This window comes from Aphelocoma coerulescens, chromosome 1, assembly GCF_041296385.1.
Source record: "Aphelocoma coerulescens isolate FSJ_1873_10779 chromosome 1, UR_Acoe_1.0, whole genome shotgun sequence".
Classification (NCBI taxonomy): domain Eukaryota; kingdom Metazoa; phylum Chordata; class Aves; order Passeriformes; family Corvidae; genus Aphelocoma; species Aphelocoma coerulescens.
The window spans coordinates 15,252,829-15,273,730 of NC_091013.1; the positions used below are offsets into that span (position 1 = coordinate 15,252,829).

The following is a 20,902-nucleotide window of genomic DNA, read 5'->3' on the forward strand; positions in this document are numbered from 1 at the left end:
TTCCTGTTGTAACTCCTTTGGACATGGGAGGAGCTCATTTGAATATGATATTAGGTAGTATCAGGTTTGACAGTCTGAATCTGTGTACAGTCTCCACAGCCCTTCTCAGGAAGAGTTTCCTTGTGGACATTCACAGGATACTTTTGAACTGGAAAACTAGCTAAGCAAGGAATGAAATCCTCCCCTTCAGAGTAAGCAGTGCTTCCAGTGCTCACCCAAAGCGTTCTAAAAGTATTAGGGCCAACATACAGTGATTAAGGATTGGCACAAGAGACATCATAAAACAGATAAACAAAAAGTGTCATGTCATCTTGGAGCAGCAGACTTGTGAATGCTGGTAGACAATTGAGACTGCTAGTCAAAAGCACAATGCTAAGAAATAAAGAACTGAAATTTCCTGCATGTTATTTTGCTCTCTCTTCTGTTGCTCTAAAATAAAATGTTATTTCCATACCAAGCACCAATATAACCTAAACAATCTGGCAATTTTTTTTAAACATTATGTTTTTAAATGTTTTCAAAATTTACCTTTGGGAAAACAGCTAAACGTAGGAAGGTGTTTCATTTATTCTTTGACATAAACGTTTTGATTGCTTGGGAAGTAGTGTTTTAATGTGAACTAGACTGTTAGACTTACTCCTCTTCCTACTTGAGAATTGCTTCCCCTTCTTCCAAAAAAAGCATACAGCTCAAGCAGACTGGTTCTAGACACTGCCAAATGCCCAGCTCTATGCTGCTTCCATTGCTCACTTCTTCCTTTCTACCCTTTTTAGAATCTCTTTCAAAAAAAAACCCAAAACTCATATAAGAATAAAACTGAGGGTTTTTATTTGCCTCTTGGAGCAGTAAAGGTTGTTTCACTGATTACTAGGGGAAAAGGTTAAAAACAAGGGCAATCAGGAACTGGTTCTCTCATGTGCTGTCATCTAAAGCCAAGATGTTTCCCTTAACACCTACTGTTCCAAGTCAAATTCTTTAATATCATTTGTGTATTTCAGCTTACAAGGTGCTTATTTCCATAATTTTAAGTACTTGGTTTTTTAAATCTGAGAATTGCAAAGGATTTGCATGCTGAAAAAGTCTGTACTAAATAGACTTAATGTGTTAAATGGCTTTGCAATGTGCATGACCCTCTGCACTCTTACTGCTTGGTCTCACATTGCTTTCCTGAAACCCTGCTAGGTTTGGATGAGTGTGTTGAGCTTCTGCTTTCTGGACACTGCTTACTTGCAGAAGTCTAGGGATATCTCTTTGTTCCAATGTGATTACTTTTTTGAAATATTTCACAATCTCTTCTGTTTAAGTTTAACCATGAGAAGCTGTGTTTAATACTAATAAAGTACATAGGACAACGAGATAAAGGCCCTCATGTCTCTGCTGTCTTACAGGGGTATATACCCTCTTCTTAACAGAGAGCAAAGCCTCTGGAGGCTGTAGACTAACTTCTCTTGTGAAGAAAATACAGCAGGTCTGATTTCAGAGACTGTCCTTGTGCATTCCAGGTTTTGTTAAGGCTTGTTATAACATAGCTTCAAATAAGATCAGATTTATTCTGCTGGAACTTTGGCAGCTTCTTCAGTTTTTTCAAGCATTTTACATCTTGAGCCCCTGCAGAAGCAGCCACTTGGGGACCAGTACAGGCTTTTTTTGATATTTGGACAATACCTCTCTGATACTTTGTTGGGAGTTTCTTATTATTAAAATTCCTTCTTAATCAGGCTTTAAGTGTTTTTCTGAGATTAATTCAGACTGTCTGAATGAAGAGAATGGAATACAGAGTTACTCCAGCAGTAACTAGTCTATGTTTACATAGCAAGGTGGTACATCAGCAGCTACAGCAGCTGCTGACTCCAAAAGATATTAGCAGCCAAAAGTTCTGATTTAAAGAGCCTGGTAGTTATGCATGTTAAAAAGGAAAGACATGATTCAACCATGAGAAAAGGCATCTGGAACTGTCTCTACAAATAAATTAGGGTGGCATGGGATATTTGGAGGGGGTTTTAGAGTTTGCAAGTTAGAATTGTAATGCTCCAGACACCACTGAGCATCAGAACACTGCAGCTGATGGTAGAAGCTGGAACTCTGGAAACTGAGTGTGCTGTTGGGAGACTTAAAATTAAGTAGCAGAATTGCTAATTATAATAAAAAGCTTTTCATGTGCTTAGCTTATTGTATTTAGTGGTTTGTTTTATTTTTTTAGGTAGTTCACCGAGACCTGAAGCCTAGCAATATTCTTTATGTTGATGAATCTGGTAATCCAGAATCAATTCGAATTTGTGACTTTGGCTTTGCAAAACAACTGCGAGCAGAAAATGGTCTTCTGATGACTCCATGTTACACAGCAAATTTTGTTGCACCAGAGGTAAAACCCAGGATAGTTTATATGCCTTCATTTATTTTACTGGGATGTTTTTGCTAGATAGATTTTTTTTTTCATTCTTCAAATAGAATCACTTTGTAAACAGTAAAAATCTGAAATTTTGCTATTTTTATAGCATAATTAATGCATTTCTAAGCATTTTTTTCAGAAAGAATATTTGTCTCCCTCAGGTTTTAAAGAGGCAAGGTTATGATGCTGCATGTGACATATGGAGCCTTGGTGTTCTACTTTATACCATGCTCACTGGGTAAGGGTGTTTATAGTTTGCTTTGCTGTAGAATAGCAAACAGATACAAACAAAACCAGTAATAAATGTAGGCCCACCGTTGCAGATGTTTCTATCAAAGCAGTAATTAATTTCAGCTTTGGGGTTGAGAATATGCTTTGCCTTTAGTAGAATCCAAGTTTGCAGGGACTGATGTAAAAAATTCTTTGCTTCTAATGTCTCCTCTATTTTATGTGCTTAATTTCTGCTTAATGGGGATTTGTTTCATGTGAAAATTAAAAGATTAAGCCATATATTTTGAAGAAAATGTTACAGATATATTTGCATGCATTAAAGCATGTTTGTGTGCAAAATTCAGCCACTGAATGTTTGAAGTGATCTGGTTAGAATATAATAAATGCAGTAGAAAAGCATTTGTATATGCAACAGAAATTATTTGTATAAAAGATGATGAATAAGAAATTCAACTATAGTACCAGAAGTTCAAAAGATAATCTATTTAGTAGATGCCATAGCAACTATCTTTTTGTGCTGGGTTATTCAGATTGCCACTTTGGTTAAGAGTTAACATCATCAAAGAGATTTTTGTATTTTAAAATAAATAAGTGACAAATACATTTGTTTTTAAGTATATCTCTTTTTTGATTGGGGACATTCTGATAGCAGCAAGAGTATGTGTAGTGAAGCAAGGAAAGCCGGTGCACCTTTCTTCCTCTGGTGTTAAACCAACATCTATTCTTTCTCAGACATTCAGATTTACAACAGATTGGATTGGTTTAGTACTTCACTAGAATATGAAAGATTAAGGAATACTTTCTGTAATTCAGGAACCACCAGTATTTGAACTGCTGTAGGAAAAATCTGCTTTTCAGACCAGATACAGAGGGAATGCATGCAGTAAGAACAGATCTGTAGTCAGTGCCATGTATTTTCACATGTTCAAAATAAATTCTTTTTACAACTGTTTGACTGTCTGTTGCCTATAATCATGTTGAACTTGCTGAATCTTACAGTCAGATTTATAATACTTACTGAGGCCCAGGTTATGGAAGTTACTAACATTTGTTTTGTTAAATAGCTACACTCCTTTTGCAAATGGTCCTGATGACACCCCAGAGGAGATTTTGGCCCGAATAGGAAGTGGAAAGTTCTCTCTCAGTGGTGGTTATTGGAACAGTGTTTCAGACACAGCTAAGGCAAGTATATTTGCTTTGTCCCTTGGGGGATCAGGAATGGATTGCAACACAACATGTTGATTATAATTTATATATCATATATGACTGGGTAAGTTCCACCCATTGTTACATTGAAATACTGATCTAATCCCTTATGTGCCTAGGATTTTGTTTCCTGTTTTTGATCCTTACATGTTTCAGCAGGCACATAGGAGAAAAAAACAGGTGTGCCTTACACTGTAGTAGTTAACAGCTGTCCTTAGAAATATAGTGTGTTTTATCAGTATTCACACACACAATTATCCATGGTGAGAAGTGCTTTGATAAAACTTGATGTGTAAGCATGACGTTCAAAAAATCATACAGATAGTCTAAATCATGATAATGAAAACCAATGACGTATTACACTTTTTTTACTGCATTTGTACAAAATAAACTTTTATACAACATTTTTGAGAAGCCAAATAGCAAATAGACTATTGACAGCAAATAGTCTCTGAACCTCAGTGTGCAATATCCTTCATGCCCCTTATATATGGATGCTTAAAATGCTAAAATTTTCCTCAATTAATTTCCTTTTGTGTTACCAAGTGTCTATTAAGTCACATAATTAAAAGATACTCTGTTAGCATTGCTGGGTGGCTTTTAATTTGTTTTAAACCTTTAGAATCTTCTTTTATAGTTTTGAACTACTTATCTGTTTTAAAGTTGAAGTTCTACTGTTATTTCCATTGACCCTTTGTTGACAGGACCTTGTTTCAAAAATGCTTCATGTTGACCCTCATCAAAGACTGACTGCAGCCCAAGTTCTCAGTCACCCCTGGATAGTTCACTGTGACCAGCTGCCTCAGTACCAGCTGAACAGGCAGGATGCTCCCCATTTAGTGAAGGTAAATAGCTATTTGTTCAGCTTGCTGTTTAGCCAGAATGAATGTAAACTGTTGTAATCGCTAGATTTAGTTTAGCAGGCTGTAGCGTCCTGAGAGCTCAGCGGGGCTGCTTAGGCAGTGCGACCCGCTCGCATCCCGCAGTCCATTTCGGACGATCCCGCGATCTTGCTCCGGCAGCTGTCAGCGTTACAACCAGTGATGGCGAAGCAGGCGAGAAGAGTCTCCCATGAGGGCTTGAGAGGACTTTAATCACATCCTGTCCCCACGATCCCCAGAGACAGAGAGAGACCTCACGGTCCGAGCGCGGAAGGGGGGGGTGGCGAGGCGGGGGGGGGGTGTCAGGGGCTCCGGGGCGGTCCCTGGGTGGAGTTGGGGTACAGGAACCAATAGGGAGAAACCGAGGGAGTGGCCAAGGCCAGGGGCAGAGGAGAGCAGGGGGAGTATGGCGTCACAAAGGCAGTGGGTTAACAGATTACCACAGTAAACAAAAGGGGGTTTGTTTTTAAAGTTAGGGGGTAGCATGTGTCGCCTGTGTAAAAGTTATGACTGGATGTTGCACTAAGCCATAAAATGAACTTTTAATATGTAATAGGATTTAATGAGAAACCACTTACAGAGAATAAATCTAATTCATTTGAAAAAGACTTTCGTTTTCTTGTGTTCGAAATCTGTTGGACTGACTTAACTGGAAGGCTCAACTGCTTTTAGAAACCAACATAAATTATTCTTCTCATAGTGAAGAATGTAAGGTGACTATAGGGGAGCTGTAAAATCGTTTGCTAACTTTAGTTTCAGAGGAGGGTACTTGTCAGTAACTGAAGGAAAACAGAATACTTTGTGATCACAGTAAAAGCGGAAGAGAAGTCAAAAGGGCAGTGTTGATTACTAGGGTATCATACTTCTGCACTCTGTCTGAAACAAGATCTGGTTTTAACCCTGAAATTTTTTCACTTTGAACAAGCAGAGGAAAATCAAAAATAATTGAATTCTACTTCTCTGTATTCAACCTTGTTTTCAGTCCTGCTTTCAAGAATCTCTTGTTTAACATAAAAGAGATCTGAAGAATATAATTAACACACTCTCTGAGCCAGCTATTAGAAATTTCTAGCATCCAGAAACACAAGTGGAAAGTGGGGGAGTTCTGATGACAACTTTCTAAGTCTTTTAAAAATAAATTTCATGTGCTGAATAATGTGGGTGATTTTTAAATATTTTGTTGGAAACTGAAATGGTTATATAAGTGATAAGCAGAGACAGTCTACCAATGGGATTTCTTTTCCCAGCTCTCTCACACAATATAGTGAGGGAACTTAGTTTGGCAACCTAGCTTATACCTTCTGGGTTTGACTCTTCAAGCAATGTAAAACTATTTATTACCCTAAAAAACACTTGTTCCTAACACTGCTAGGACTTGAGTAATGCAGTAGTATGTTTCTGTTTAGTAGATGAAAATAGAATGAAAGCTAAAACTTGTTCAGAGTCTCTGGCATTTAGCACTGCTATAGTGTGTGCATCAGCCACAACATACTTACTGTTCTTTTCTCCTCTGCCCCACAGGGTGCAATGGCAGCAACTTACTCTGCTTTGAATCGTAATCAGTCACCAGTTTTGGAGCCAGTTGGCCGTTCTACTCTTGCTCAGAGGAGAGGTATAAAAAAAATTACCTCAACAGCCCTGTGAAATGACCTCAACCAGACACTTGGTACCATGGCATAAGATGATAGCACAAATCATGGCGACAGGTAGCACATATCTGACAGATACCTGCAAGCACACTCTGTCCCAGCTGGTACCTATAATGCTGCTGCTCCTGCTGCTGCTACTGCTTTCATCTACTCTCGCTTTAAACTGTTGATGGCAAGTTACTGATCCTACTGGAGCTGCAAATGGAGTGACAAGTGGAAACAATGAAAATGATTCTGTTCACGACTGAATAAACCAGAAGAGTTATAAATGCCACCTCTGTCAAAAGTACACTGAATAAAGCACTCTGCACCACATAGCATTATTTTTATAAGGAATATTTTTTTTGTCCCCTAAAATATTCTTTGTTACAGGTCAAGATGGACAGTTTATGTTAAGCACTTAGCTTAAACAATCTGTTTATATTAGCACTATATACTTTGTGCCATCCAACATTTTGTATGTTTTTGTAAACAGTTCACAAGCAGTACATTTCCGTGCTGTTTTCTTTAATGTATACATGCCTTGTTTTACTTAGATATTATTAATCATTATCACAATTAAGTCTGATTAAACAGTTCACCTGGATTAATCAGTATTGTTGGACAGCTCTAAAAGAAGCCTGACTGTTAAACAGCTATTGAATGTAATACTATGGATAAGTAGTTTTCCTTGCCTATGTCTTTTCTACATTTCTGTGTTTTTGATGCCACATGTTATGAAATGTTATGCTATGAAATTTAAACAGTGAATCTCTCACCATACTATATATACTATAGGTAATAACCCAGAGAAAAGATAACTTGTTCCATATCTCACTGTCTTTGTTACCCTTCCCCTCCCTTTTAGTCTCTTCCATCTAATCTCTGGACTCAGGAATTATTGCTAAATACTTTCTGATAGAGGACATTTCTATATGGTTTATTCTTATAATCCATTGTTAATATTTTGTCTGTATTCTATGACTTTTGTTTAAACTGCAAAGGATTTATTCAGTGAATGAATGTTGGCATTATAGAAGAAAGGCAACATTTGAAGATAAAGCAAAACATATTGGTCGCTAATAAGCAGAAGCCTGTAAAAAGTAGGTTTTAACTGCATTCATTGCAGTTGCAAAACTGATGGATCTAATGTTCTGTCAGTTATTTTTGATCATTTTAATTGACCTCAGAAACAAAATGAGAGGCAAGTCATAAAGAACTGTTGGGTTAGAAAAGGGTCTTTCTAATTTACCATGAAAATAGTGTTGTCCCAGTCCGGTAAGGTGAAGCCATTCAGAGGGAACATTCTCATTTTTCCGCAGATGGAAGCGAGTTCATAATGAGGGTGGAAGACTCACTTTAAATACTGATATAAACTTTTAATACTCTTGGCCTCTTGGTATCTAAAGTAATTAATGGCCCATCTTGATGGCTGGTGTTGAAAAGATGAAATTGCTCAAATGAGAAGGGGCACTAGAACGTGTTTGAATACAGTGAGTGTTCCATGCCACCAAAATTATAATCTATGTATAGTCCTTCCATATATGAAAATGACTGGTGGGAATTCCAGCTTCAATAAAATATGGATCTGGGTGAATGGCTGTTGGTGAGCAATACAATTTTAAAACTAAAGGATGCAATTTTGTGTCTTGCATAAGAAGGTATTTTCTTGTTTTAGTGGTATTAAATTTCTTTTATGGTGAGTAATTGCTTATTTCCCTGAAATCATCAGTGGTTTGTTGAAAGGAAGAATCATCTTTATGACACCACAGATTTGCTCTGAATGGGAGTGTTTCTTCTGCCAGAATTTCTGAGTTCCTAGGGGAAGCTTCCTTTGCTTGACTTGCAAAGGATCCCACTTTTATTGCCCTTAAAAATCTGCTAAATATTTAATCCATTATATAATTGTGAAGAAATTGGTTTTATAAATGAGGATTCTTAAATTAGCATAGCTCTCGGAAATTTGAAAACACAGCTCTTCCCAAGCAATTTGTATTTTTCCCTTACTTGGTGCTCTAGCATTGAAGTTCCCTTTATCTGTGCAGATGCATCTACCCCTCCTTCAAGAAACATCTTTAAGTTGAGGCAGAAAAAGGCCATCTTAATTTTTTTTTTTTTTTTTTGGACAGTGTCAGCAGTTCCAGAGGAATTTAGTAAAACCTTACCTCTCAAAAAAATGTATTTTTCAGCTCTGTGAGCAATCTTAAGTCAGGCTTCTCAAAATCCAGAAACTGTACATTCTGGTGGGTTTTAAGGTGTTAATTAGAAGATTGTCATATCGAGTCAACAAAATTATTTAAATACTGTTGAAATTAAAAGGATGGCAGTACTTGCCAGTGTATCAGTAATAACATTTCACTTGAGGAGGGAGTTCCTACTCTGTTCAGTGTGTGTATATAGGTACCTGGCAAAGAATAGGCCAGAAAGAGGCAGTGTTAAGCTGCCTCACTACTGGCAATATCCACATTAAAATAATATTAAAGTATTTTCAGTAGTTTTATTGTAGCCATATTTTGTGGTCCTCAAGCTCACTGATCATTAGCCAAATAGTGAAGCAAAGTTAACTCCTACATTTTACGTATCTACATTCTCAAGTGAGCCGTTAATTTAGTCTAGACTTTACAGATATTTCTGCTAAGTAATGTGTATATATATCAGCAGAGGATGAACATTTTAAATTGTAGCAAAACTGGGCAGTTTAGCACACCCTAAGTTGAATGTGTTGAAGTCTAGATCAACTATATTTTAAAGTTACTTTCTAAACCAAGGTGTAAAGGGCCTGCCTATGCAGGGAGGTGTATTTTACAGACTAGGTGCAATTTATGTACCTTACCTCTTGGTTTGGATCCATGTTCACTTTCACTTTTTTTTATGTTTTTATATCTGCAGTTGTTTTAACCTATAAAGAAATCCACGTAATGCTTCTTTGAGTCTCAGCACCTTTCTGTTAGAATGTGAGTATATGACGCACTGTGTACATTCATTGCTGGACTGCTGCTTGGTCTGCAAAGCATAGCAAGTGACTCAGAGAGTCAGAGGATAAAAAAAGGAGAATGCAGATACAGGTGAATTTTCTATATGTTAACCATGGTTTCTTTTTAATATTTTTAGTGTGAAATTACCATTTACTGTGCTTGAGAGCATGAGGGAACAGAGGGAAGAGTGTAGTTGCAATACCCATTAAATGCCATCTATATCCAGTAAGGGCAAAGTTCTGTGTTCATAATCACTATAACATTGAATGAGACTTAAAAGGAGTTTTTCAAGAAAATATTTAAAACTTTTTTTCTAAAGAGACAAGGCCATAAGAAAATAGATTTACATGTCTGGGATTTTTTTGTGTGTGTGTTTTGCTTTTGTAAATGTGGTGTACCAACTAAAGCTGTGCTTTTCTAGTATTGGAAGGAAAGGATTCAAAGTGTGCTGGCCCTTAGTAAGCAGCAATGGTTAATAGATGAATTTTCACTTATGAAAATGATGTAAATGATTAGCTTTATCTTGATACTCTTGACCTAATCAAAGGGAAGGTGTACTTATGAGGGATGTAATTATTTTGCAACCTAGTTGGGGGGGGGGGAAGCCTACTTAAACAATTTTTAAAAAATGACAAAATCACAGATAAAATATTTTTCTACGATTCTATACAATCATACTTTATACTAGTTTTCTCAGCATGGCATGTAAGTGAGTCTAGGGTACTGTTCCAGGAAATCAGTGGTATTGTACCTTGTTCTAGACCATTACAATAGCATCTGTTAGATGCTTGGCACTGCTGTCATAGAACTGAAATGCTAGTTTAAAAAAAAATAATTAATTGTACTGAATACTTTAAATGATTGTTTTATTCAGAGTCTGATCTAAGAGATGTTCCAATCATGCTATTAATGTGTAATTAAAACTGTTCCAGATGTAACTATGAACAGTTTTGGAAAGTTATCATTGCTTGTTTTCCTGTCTAATGGCAGGTTTTGTAGTCTTCAAAAGAAATTGATATTTCTACTATGAATAAACTTTCAAACATCTTAAAGGGCTGTTTTGTGTAATCATTTGTTCTGACCAGTTACAAAAGTCATTACTTTTTCATCACTAACTCTGAACTACCTTCACAGCACTTTGCCAACCAAAAAGGGTTTGTAAAAAGCAAGTGTCAGTTACGGTGTCCCGACCTTGCAGCATGTTGAGGAAGGTAAACATGAAGACAAAGGAAAAACACATTCAGCCGGTGCTTATAGAGCTGATACAAGATACAAGACCGCAGTGGAAGGATATTGTCTTTTAATACCCTATGTGGATTCTAGTTGACTCTACCACTGAATGGAAGGCTGCTAAATAACACTTGCAATGCCTGCATTGCTCTGGACACTGAAAATATGGGCATGTTGGATAATTAATGCAGTTTGTAAACATTTGAAACAATATTATATGCAGAAGCACTCCATAAACAACAGGTCCATGTTTTAGCAGCTCATACAACTTGGAAGCTTATGGCTGTGATTCTTTTTAACCTTGCAACCTGGAAAAGATGGAAGATTTTCAAAGGTTGCATAGTCTACAAAAAATTGCATTAATTGTGATAGAGGATGTGTGAGGAATGTAACCAGAGGTCTTGCTAAGTGTACCAAAAGAAAGGCATCAGAGGACACGGAGACTTTGGGTAATGGGCATGGGGCAAGGGTAGTGTGGTTTCCTCAGTGAAATTCACACCTGGGATCAGAGGTGTGCATTGCTGTGGCGCTCTGCTCACACAAGGCTTTATCCTGCCTGTCTAAAACCATTTTTAAATTTACTTACAAGTAAACTGGATAATTTGTAAGCCTCCAGAAACTCTGAGAAGGCAGAAAGGGGGACCGATATACCACAGCTCCTGCTTCATACCCTCTGACTTACAGAATCATAGAATAGTTGGGGTTGGAATTGAGCTTGAAAATCACCTAGTTCCGATCCCCCTGCCGTGGGCAGGGACACCCCCCACTCGACCAGGTTGCTCGGAGCCTCATCCAGCCTTGCCTCGAACATCTCTGGGGCTGGGGCTTCCACGACCTCTCTGGGCAACCTACGCCAGTGCCTCACTTTCCAGTAAAGAATTCCTTCGTAAGGTCTTATTTAAACCTACTTCCAATCTGAACCTATTCCCCCTTGTCCTGTCACTGCGTGCTCCTCTAAACAGTTTTGCTCCATCTTTCCTGTAAGTTCCCTGTAGGTACTGGAAGGAGTTATCACTAACACCGCTCCCCCGGAGCGCTGTGCGGTGTCCCGGGGCTGGCTGGGTGCGCGCTGCCCGCTCGTTCTCCTCCTCCTTTTCCATGAACGCCACACAAATCCCCTCGCAGTGCCCAGGCGGGGCCGCTCCCGGGGCCGGGGCCGGGCCGGGACAGGCGGCGTGGGCGGTGCCGGAGTCCGCCGGGCCGCGGGGGGCGCTGTGGCCGGCTCGGCGTAGCGGCCGGAGCGCAGCGCACGAGCCCGCGCAGCCCCGGCCCCGCCGCTGGTCCCGCCCGGAGCCGCCGCCGAGCCCGAACCGCCGCCCCCGCCTGCGGCCCCCGCCCGGAGCCCCTCCCGCAGCCTCTCTGCGGCGGAGCGTTCGGCGCCATGCCGAAGAATAAAGGTGAGGCGCCCTTCCCTTCTCTGGGCCCGCGGCGGCGAGGCCGGGCCCGGGCACGGTCGCGCAGGGCAGGCCCGGGGGCCCCTCACGTGGGTGCCGCCGGAGCCCGGAGCCCACGGGCGGAGGGGCCCTCCCGCCACCCCGGCGGGTCCCCGGGCCGCTTCCCCCTGCCGGGCGCGGGTCGGAGGCCGCTGGGGCCCGGTCGGGAACGGGAGGCCCTGCCCGGGGCTCGCTTGTCAGGAGCGGCCCTGCCGAGGAGGCGGCCGGGCCCCTCCGTGCCCTCGCTAGGCAGTGCTGCTGCTGCTGCTTCCCTTCTTTCTCACCCGGGAAAGGAGACGCAAAAACCGTGAGGGTAAGGGAGCAGCAGATTTTAACAGCGGGGTAGGTATGAGCTGCTCTTATGCTCTTCGTGAAGAGCATCTTGTCCTGTTGCCACGTGTGTGCATTTTGAAAAGGGCAGCTTCATTTGGAGCATAAGCTTCCCTTTGAGTATTTCAGGGATTTCAGCACCACAGTATTTGAAGTTATTCATCTGCTCTTGATGATTACGTGCATCAGGCTATCCCACCATTATTTATGAGTTGTTTGGTAACAGGGATCACAGAAACTGAAAATGGCCATCTTGTGAAAATCCTTTTAGAAGGCTGCTGTCACTCCAGAGCAACCAGGACATCTTAAACAGTGGCGACCCAAATGTTTAAGTACTTTAATACTACTCAGCTAAAAATTTAGACTTAGAAGTAAGCAAAAAAGTCTAGATTTGGGTGGGATACTTAAAATAGCCGTATAGAGTACAAGCATAAAAATCTCCATAAGGCTGATTTTTTTACTCACTGTGTCTAGAGACAGTAACACGTGCTTTTTACTATTCTCACTTTTAATTTAGGCAAAGGAGGTAAAAACAGGCGACGAGGTAAGAATGAGAATGAATCAGAGAAAAGAGAACTGGTGTTCAAAGAAGATGGGCAAGGTGAGTTTTTAACTGTAGTCTGGCAATGTCATTGTTTTTAGTCACATACTGTAAGTGACAAAATAGAGAGAGGTATTCTTATTGGGGTTGTATTTGAATGCCAAATGACATACTGAGTGTAAGAGAAAGACAGTAGGAAAAGGGTAATTTTCAGTAGCTTCACCACTTCAGAATGAAGTTTTCTTCTCCTTGACCTTACTGCAATGTTCTGTGTAAACCAACACTTAGACATTCCCTAGAAACCCCTTGATAGCTTCGTGTGAGGGTCTGTGAGCAGCTGGCTTAGCGGCTGTGGTTCAGTCTTGCCAGTAATTCTCCCTGGGATGCACAGTCCCACTTTCTGTTTTACACGGACTCTAACTTTCTTGGATCCTTCGCTGAACTCCCCAAAGTCACTGACATGGCAGAGCAGCTCATCTCACTGTTCTGTCCTGTGATAGTTTGGTTCAGTTGGCTCCTGGGCTGGAAGTCTTAACAGTTATAAAACAGGAGCAGTAGGTGGGATGTTGTCAGGTGAAGTAAGGCACAAGAGAGTTCAGCCAGGGGATGATGACTGGGATTCCCATCTGCCCTGCCCTTGGTGACACTGAGCTCACCTCCCTTTCAGCTCACCCTGTCTTGTGTGTCACACTGGTGGTTGTTCACATAATGTGAGTGCTTTCCTAGTAACCAATTAATCAGTTGGTTTGTTAGAAATATGGGAGAGGTACTGATTTAAATCCCTGTAGAAGAAGTGCCACTGAACTAATTTCTGGTATTCTGTGTTGGTTGTAAGCAGAAAAGGGGTTTATTTTTATGCACACCTGAAACTTCAGATCCTTTACATGTCCCAAGCAAAATCTACTTAATGAAACATTCTCAGTTATGAACAGTCTCGTGGTTCATTGGAGTATCTAACTTACGTGAAGTTCTCCAGTATGTGATTTCTGCAGCTTGGTGAGGGAGAAGATGAAGAGTGAATAGATTGAGGGCAGGTGTTGGAGAGGTGCTTCATAGACTTCAGCTGAAGTCTGCTAGTTGCCTTTCAGACAGTGTCTGTAACACCAGGTTATGTGCTTTCAAGGACAGTGGGGTGATTTCCACAGAACCTCTGCAGGAGGGATTCAGAGTCTCAGTGGGTGGTTAAACAGGGCATGCAGCTTTCTCCTCCCTCAGTGACATTGAGATGTTGTCCTTTAGGCCAAGTGCTGTGATGCTGTCATAAACTTTCAGACTCTGAGTGTGACTTAATAGCTCTGAGATTTTCTGTAGTAAGCATTTCAGAGGGAACAAAAGGGTGGATGCAGCCAAGAAGGAGCAGTATTTGAAAATGTTAACATCAACAGTGATAAAAACTGTGATACATTGAGCAGCCTGTGTGGGTGCTCGAAGCTCCTCTCAGCAGTTCACGTTTGATAAAATGTTACAGCAAATTTGGGTTACAGTGGAAAAGTTAATTGGTTGTGTCGTGAAGCTGGATTTGTTCAAAAGTTTTGCTCTGTGGCACTTTGGGATGTGGCTTAGTGGTGGACTTAGCCATGCTGGTTTAATGGTTGGACTTGTTGATCCTAAAGATCTTTTCCAACCTAAATGATTCTGTGTTTCTGTATGTTACCATCTCTTTCAGAATATGCCCAGGTGATCAAGATGTTAGGCAATGGAAGACTGGAGGCATTATGTTTTGATGGTGTGAAGAGGTTATGTCATATTAGAGGGAAGCTAAGAAAAAAGGTAATTCTGAAGCATTGCAATAGGAAATAGTGACATTATGCATGATATGTAATTGTAAAAATTTACATATGTAGCTTGTTACAAAAATGAATATTTCTACTGCACTTAGTATCTTAAGTTCTTTTTTCATAGTAAACTAGTCTGTCCTTCTGTTTCCATTGCTGGTACAAGAATAGGCAGTCTTTGGCTTTTGGGTGAAGCTCACAGTTGAAGGGCTGCCTTTCAACGTGTGTATTTCAGGGGAAGGTTTTTTGGCTGCTTACAGAATACTAGCTTTTCAAATTCTAGAAAATTATACGTATATAAAATAATAAAAATCTTCCTAATTGCAGATGGGGAACTTGGTGACTATTTAGAAAATACACCTCCAATGCCATCCTTTCGTTGTCCACTTCATCAGTTCCCAAAACATTTCTGTTGAAAGCTAATCTGCAAAAATTTGTACCTTCAGGGATGTCAGGTGTATGTGTCTGCATTCTTAACTTTGCCATCTTCAGATGGTATCCCCTCTGGGCCTTGTCAGGTGTTACATCTTCCTGTCCTCTGCTGGTGTATGGTAAGGAGGAGGTCCCTCAGACAGTCTGTTGCCAATGAAAACAGACATTCACTGTCTTCATTCTGGATTGTTCCATTTTTTGGAGAACAGTGAATGCACGTGTTGTGGGATCAGTGTAACCAGTGCTATAGCTGCCTGCAAGAAACTGTTAAAGGTAGTGGAGAATGTGCTTAAATAAACACTGAGTGCTGCAGAATTAATTTCTTGCTACAAAAAGCACCACTTGTCTATTCCTCATGTCTAAAATAAAGGAAATTCCAGCTGAAATGAGTTCAGTGTCCAAAAAAACCAAGCAGATGTGGGATAGAACCACTCTCTGCATTTAAAAGCATATTCTGTTTTGCAGATTTCTGGTTAACAGTTTCTAGAAACAACTCTGTTCATTTTCTTGTGCTCTTCACTTTTCTTGTCCATCATCCCCTTCATCAGGTTTTTCTTTAATTTTTGCCCTTGAGGAGCTCAGTTCACAGAGTTCATGAGTGGTGCCTTGATGCATTATTTCTGTTTTCTCAGAAGTTAAGGCTTAATAACCACCCTGTTGGCTAGAAGCTCTTCAAAGAAGTTTGATTTATCCTGTAATAGCTCCATAACATGTAAAAATAATGTAACTCTGAGTATTTATGACCTTGGATTTGCTGTTAAAATACCAAATTGGATATTTCCAGCTTACTGGTTAGAAAATGAAGGTGGTGGCTGTAGTGAAATGTTTCATGTCTCTCCATAAATCTAAATTAAATGTGCTGTTTGGTTCTTGGTGTTATACAACAGAAATTGAATTTCTGTAACATATGTTTTCTCCTTCAGGTCTGGATAAATACATCTGATATTATATTGATTGGCTTAAGAGACTACCAGGTAAAAATTCAGTATAATATGCCATTATAAAGAGATCTTACAAGTAGCTTTATTTACTGTTAAATTGCAGCAGGTATTGTGAGGAAATTCCTGTCTAACTTTTCATTTGTATTTGGTTATGCTAAATCATGATTTTTAGTTTCCTTGTATTACAGGAAGATTGTAATGAGTAGACAAATTCTGGTTCAACTTGTTCTTCTAAATTGCATCCTGAGACTTTGTGAGTGAAGGTGCTTATTGTCATCAAGCTTGACCTTTTTTTCCAGATGTAGCTGTTTGATGCTTGGATCCTGTGGTATAAAGAGAGATTGAGTCAAGTACCAAACATTTCATTGTGATAATTAGAATTTTTGGTAATAGAATTTTGGATCCTTGATGTTTCGGCTTTTACCTTAATCAGTAATTAGTTTGTACCTAAATTTCTAAAAATGGAGTAGTGTAACATAAACGGTAATGGGAAACAGTTGTCAAGTTTTCATTAGGTGAATGCCTTTAGTGAATGTTAGTGTTGTGTCATCAGTTGTTGAAGATAGATTCTGCTTCTGAAATGTGCATTAGGGTTGTAAAACATTTAAGATACTGTCATTTACTGTATATATTAAAGTACTTAAAACTAGGAATTTTTTGGTTTTGACACTTCCTGACTGACCACCAAACACCTCACTATGTGTATTGTCTGAAGAAAGGTTAATTTCAAAGGCATGAAACTGAACTTGTCAAGTTGTTGAGTTCTCTACATTTCTCATTTGTCTCAAATTGTCTTTGTCTTGTTTCCCAGGGAAGTTGTGGATGCCCCCTCCCTCGCAGTGTTCGACACCACATTGGATGGGGTATTAAGCGCCCTGGTCTAGTGGAAGGTGTCCCTGCCCATGGCAGGGGGGTTGGAAGTAGATGATCTTTAAGGTCCCTTCCAATCCAAACCATTCTATGAACCTGTCAATTACTTGTAATTGGAGATAATTAAATTATCACCCAGAAAAAATAAAAATATTCAATGTGTTTACTTCATATGTAAAGGCACTGGAGGGGATGGAAGAACAAGATGTTCTTCTATAAATACTGTAGGTGTTAATCCTCTGTAAATAATACAGTTGTTGTAAATAATACAGTCTGCAGAGGTTAATAGTTTTATTTTTCTATTAGTCAGACTAATGGCATTAGTCAGAGATGACTAACACATTCTAATAAATTATTATTTAGGATAACAAGGCTGATGTTATTCTAAAATACAATGCAGATGAAGCCAGAAGCCTGAAAGCATATGGGGAGCTTCCAGAACATGGTAAGAATCTTTTCACTTCAAATTGGAAGTTCATGTTGGACAAGAATACTCAGTCTGTCTTGACACAGTGTGAGTGCCCTCCTTAACTTCTCTAAATTCCTTCATAGCTAAAATCAATGAAACAGACACATTTGGTCCTGGAGATGACGATGAAATCCAGTTTGATGATATTGGAGATGATGATGAAGATATTGATGATGTAAGTAGTAAATGTGTATTTTTATCATATGCTTGAAGCTGTCCTCTTTGGCACTATGCTGTTGTTAGTTCTGCAGCAAGGAACAGGTGGGTGTTCAGGAGAGCTTTGTCCTCAGGGACTGCCTCAGGAAGTGGTGTGGTGCATGCATGTGCCAGCTTTCTGTCCTCTCTCCTGTCCTACTGTCATTCCCGAGCTGACCTCTAGGCACATGGTGCGCTTGGTGTCATGCTGCTAAAACACACATGGAGAGCAGTCTGAAGATGCTCAAAAAAAAAGGAAAATCAGTTGTTTGACCCCACCCCCCCCAATTCCTCTGTAGGGTTAACATCCTCACTGTCTAATCAGAACTGCAGAAATAATTGAGGAATTTGTTTTTTAAAAAACAAAGGCTTTAAGTCTCTGTTTACATAAAAACTACAAGAAGCTGTATCTTAGTAGTTTTTTAAAGTTAACCGTAATCTTGAGTGTCACAGTCACTTGTATGGCTTACCACTAAAATGTAGTAATTGGTTGTGCACACTCTGAAATTATAGTAGTAAAATTGTTACAACTCAGATTTTATAATAAATTGCAGAAGTAGAATCGGCTGTGCAATGTTTTCTAAGTTGATGCACTTTAATTTACAGCTGAGAGATGTGCAGGGTCAGCTGGCTGAGAGGATAAGTAGTAACTCACTGAGCCAGTGAGTTAACTTAATTGGATAGACTGTTCTAAGTATACTATTATGTTTTAATTCTTCATCTTTTTAGTCCTCTCTCTCTGAGTTGATTATATGACTAATTCTTTTTAAATGCTTACATTATTCTGAGTTTTTTGAGGTTATCAATATATGATTCATTAGATCAAGTATTTTAAAAATATCAAAATGTTGAGGAATTTTTCTTCAGACTTTTGAAAATTGCACTTTGGGCCTGTCAGTGGTTGAGCTTACTGAAGATGTAGCTCATTGAAGCTAGAAGAACTAGTACTGCATGCTTTTAATAATGAGGCTATTGTAAGACATCAAAGAGATAAGTAGCTGTAGGACAAATTTGCAAACTAATGGATCTGTGTTTGGGGTTAAGTGAGCATCTGTGATTGTTTTTAAGCTTTTGTCAGCTCTTCAATGAAATATTAATATTATGCTTTAAGAAAGTAAAAGACATAAAGAAAAGATGTGAGTAACCTTTCTGAGGATCACCATCATATATCTGGAATGAAGTGCAGCTTCCAAGGTCATTGTTAACAGGAAGAACTTGGTGGAGCCTTTCCTTTTTCCTTTATATCAGAAGAATGATTAGAAAGTCACTACTTAGGGAAGTGACTCTCAAACTTGGTTTTATTTTCATTTTTGAGAATCATGGGCGAATTTATGCCTGTTCTGTTGGTGTATAATTGTATTGCAGATACCGCAGTTCTGCAGAATTGCTCACCTGCATGACCATAGCATTGTCACAGGGCTGGTGGGGACAAAAGCAGGGAGTAATTGTTCACATGCTAAGAAAACAGGGTATGATCTGAGGCAAAACCTGGACTGTGCTAAGTTCAGGAAGTCTCCTGTTGAACTGTAAAAGTAACTTAAAAAAATAATAAAATGATAAAAAATGCACTCGGATGAATTACATGGTGTGGTGTTTTTGCTTTTCAGATCTAATTTGGAACAGAGGTTTACATTCCGACTTTTTTCCTCCAAGGATTGTTCTACATTGATACTTCGATTATTTTTTGGGTGAAGTCCCTTACTTTTAAGAAGACTGAAAATTCTCGGTAAAGAGTGTAGTTTGTTACATCAAAAGGATTTATTTTCAATGTTTGTTTTAAAGTATTTATATTTCTTTAGAAATGGATAATGCTGGATTATCACAAAGGTTCAATGACATGCCACAAATATTTTGTCTCTTCACCAATTAGAGCTTTTACCTCTGAATGTGAGATACAGTGACATGGGCTGTAAAAGACTGCATTTTTCCCTCTTCTGCTTTCATCACTACAATTCCAGTTAAACTTGTATTTTGAAATAAAAATTGTTTACCCTGTAATTATCATGGATTTTGATTAAAGGAAAATAACCCAGTTCAGATTAGTATCGAATCATACTATGCAGTGTCTGTCCTTATACCCCTTGCCTTGATGTTAACTTTAAAAAAGATTTTGATAATGTAAGAGGAAGGCAGAAATCTGCATTTAAACTCACAATGCATGATGAATCTGCTTTTCGCATCTAGTAGCATGCTGCTATTTTTATACTGATTTTGATAACTAAAAACACTCATTATTTCAAAGATGTAAATTTCCCATAGTGGAGGGAGGGGTGGGAGAGGAGTAAAGATGAAAAGTGAGCAGCATCTCAAATTGGCGATTTTTTTTGGAAACTGCGGTTGGTGCAGTGGCCGAGCTGCAGCTGCAGACGATGAACACTGGGTGGCACCCGACTGAACAGGGAGACACGAATGCAAAACCTTCACAGTTGGGTTTGTACTGAAAAATACATAGAATAGGTTTTCCCCAAAGTAAATGCTTAACATTCTTGATATGTTAAACATGTAGAATATTTTTACATTATATAAAAGGTTATGTTAAGACTAGAGTTTTATTTTAATCTGAAATTCCATACATTGTAAGGTGCAACATAAAAGCTGATGTGAACTTTGAGTAACAATATAAATAAGAAAATAAATTTGTGTCAAAAGTCGAAAGAATCTTTTCACTCAGAATAAATCAATGAAACAAACTACTGGAAAGATTCTTCTCCACCTTCAGACGGGAGGAGTCAGTTGAGAAAGTGAATAAAGACTAACGTCATCATGCAAATATTATTTTGTGGTAGCCTTAGTGTCTTTGTCTTCAATAATGTATTTAACAACTCTGAAAGCAGGTTAATGGAAAAATTCCTTTTGTGCCATAAAGATCTGATTCTTGACACTTGTATTCCTTATACAGTCTTTTTGGTATGATGTAAAGTGACTACCCCAATAGATAAAAACAAAATGGCTTTAAATATGGAGTGGCTTCTTTGCTTTACTTGTTTTTTAAGGAAAATTTAAACATCCAGAGCTTTTGTAAAAATGTATTTTATTTTACTTTTTACTTTCATTCAGTGTCTCTTTTCCTTACATGGGTCAGGTACCCTGCTCTAGGAATAACGTTGTCTTAGTATTAAGTAATTTTGCCAAATATTTCATGGATTTTAACTGTTTGTTGTAAAAGCTCGCTAAATATTGAGGGAAAGATACTACCAGTACAGCATTCATACTCGACTGATCTTAAATATATCAATTTACTGTCTTTGTATGCCTGTGAGGTTCAATTGTGAAGGAACATAAATGGTGTAATGTTTCAGAATAAGGCTTATAAACCACTCCCAAGCTCATTGGTTTCCTCGTTGTATTCAGAAGGCTATAAGCAGCTCTGAAAATG

At 39.0% G+C, this 20,902-nt stretch overlaps 2 protein-coding genes across 3 annotated transcripts in view; both read left to right on the forward strand.

Moving 5' to 3' along the window:
* The window catches only part of RPS6KA3 (ribosomal protein S6 kinase A3), a 76,163-nt gene extending 65,801 nt beyond the window's left edge, over window positions 1-10,362 (forward strand). For both annotated transcript variants that reach the window (XM_069000885.1, XM_069000970.1), the window contains exons 18-22: window positions 2,201-2,362; window positions 2,551-2,627; window positions 3,685-3,802; window positions 4,531-4,671; window positions 6,229-10,362. In XM_069000885.1, the coding sequence (XP_068856986.1) occupies window positions 2,201-2,362; window positions 2,551-2,627; window positions 3,685-3,802; window positions 4,531-4,671; window positions 6,229-6,351 (621 nt within the window). In that variant the 3' untranslated portion in view covers window positions 6,352-10,362. The remainder of the gene's footprint in view (window positions 1-2,200; window positions 2,363-2,550; window positions 2,628-3,684; window positions 3,803-4,530; window positions 4,672-6,228) is intronic.
* Window positions 10,363-11,770: 1,408 nt separating this feature from the next.
* On the forward strand, window positions 11,771-20,483 carry EIF1AX (eukaryotic translation initiation factor 1A X-linked). The gene is made up of 7 exons (XM_069001100.1): window positions 11,771-11,937; window positions 12,821-12,904; window positions 14,511-14,614; window positions 15,975-16,025; window positions 17,226-17,307; window positions 17,415-17,506; window positions 19,134-20,483. Exons 1-7 carry the CDS (start codon window positions 11,922-11,924, stop codon window positions 19,137-19,139), a joined length of 435 nt encoding a protein of 144 aa, XP_068857201.1. The 5' UTR covers window positions 11,771-11,921; the 3' UTR covers window positions 19,140-20,483.
* Window positions 20,484-20,902: the final 419 nt, after the last annotated feature.

Bases quoted from the DNA above. Each gene is read 5' to 3' on its own strand.
- EIF1AX (XM_069001100.1), top strand. The intron at 12,905-14,510 runs GTGAGTTTTTAA...CATCTCTTTCAG, and splicing joins GTTCAAAGAAGATGGGCAAG to AATATGCCCAGGTGATCAAG. The intron at 17,308-17,414 runs GTAAGAATCTTT...ATTCCTTCATAG, and splicing joins TGGGGAGCTTCCAGAACATG to CTAAAATCAATGAAACAGAC.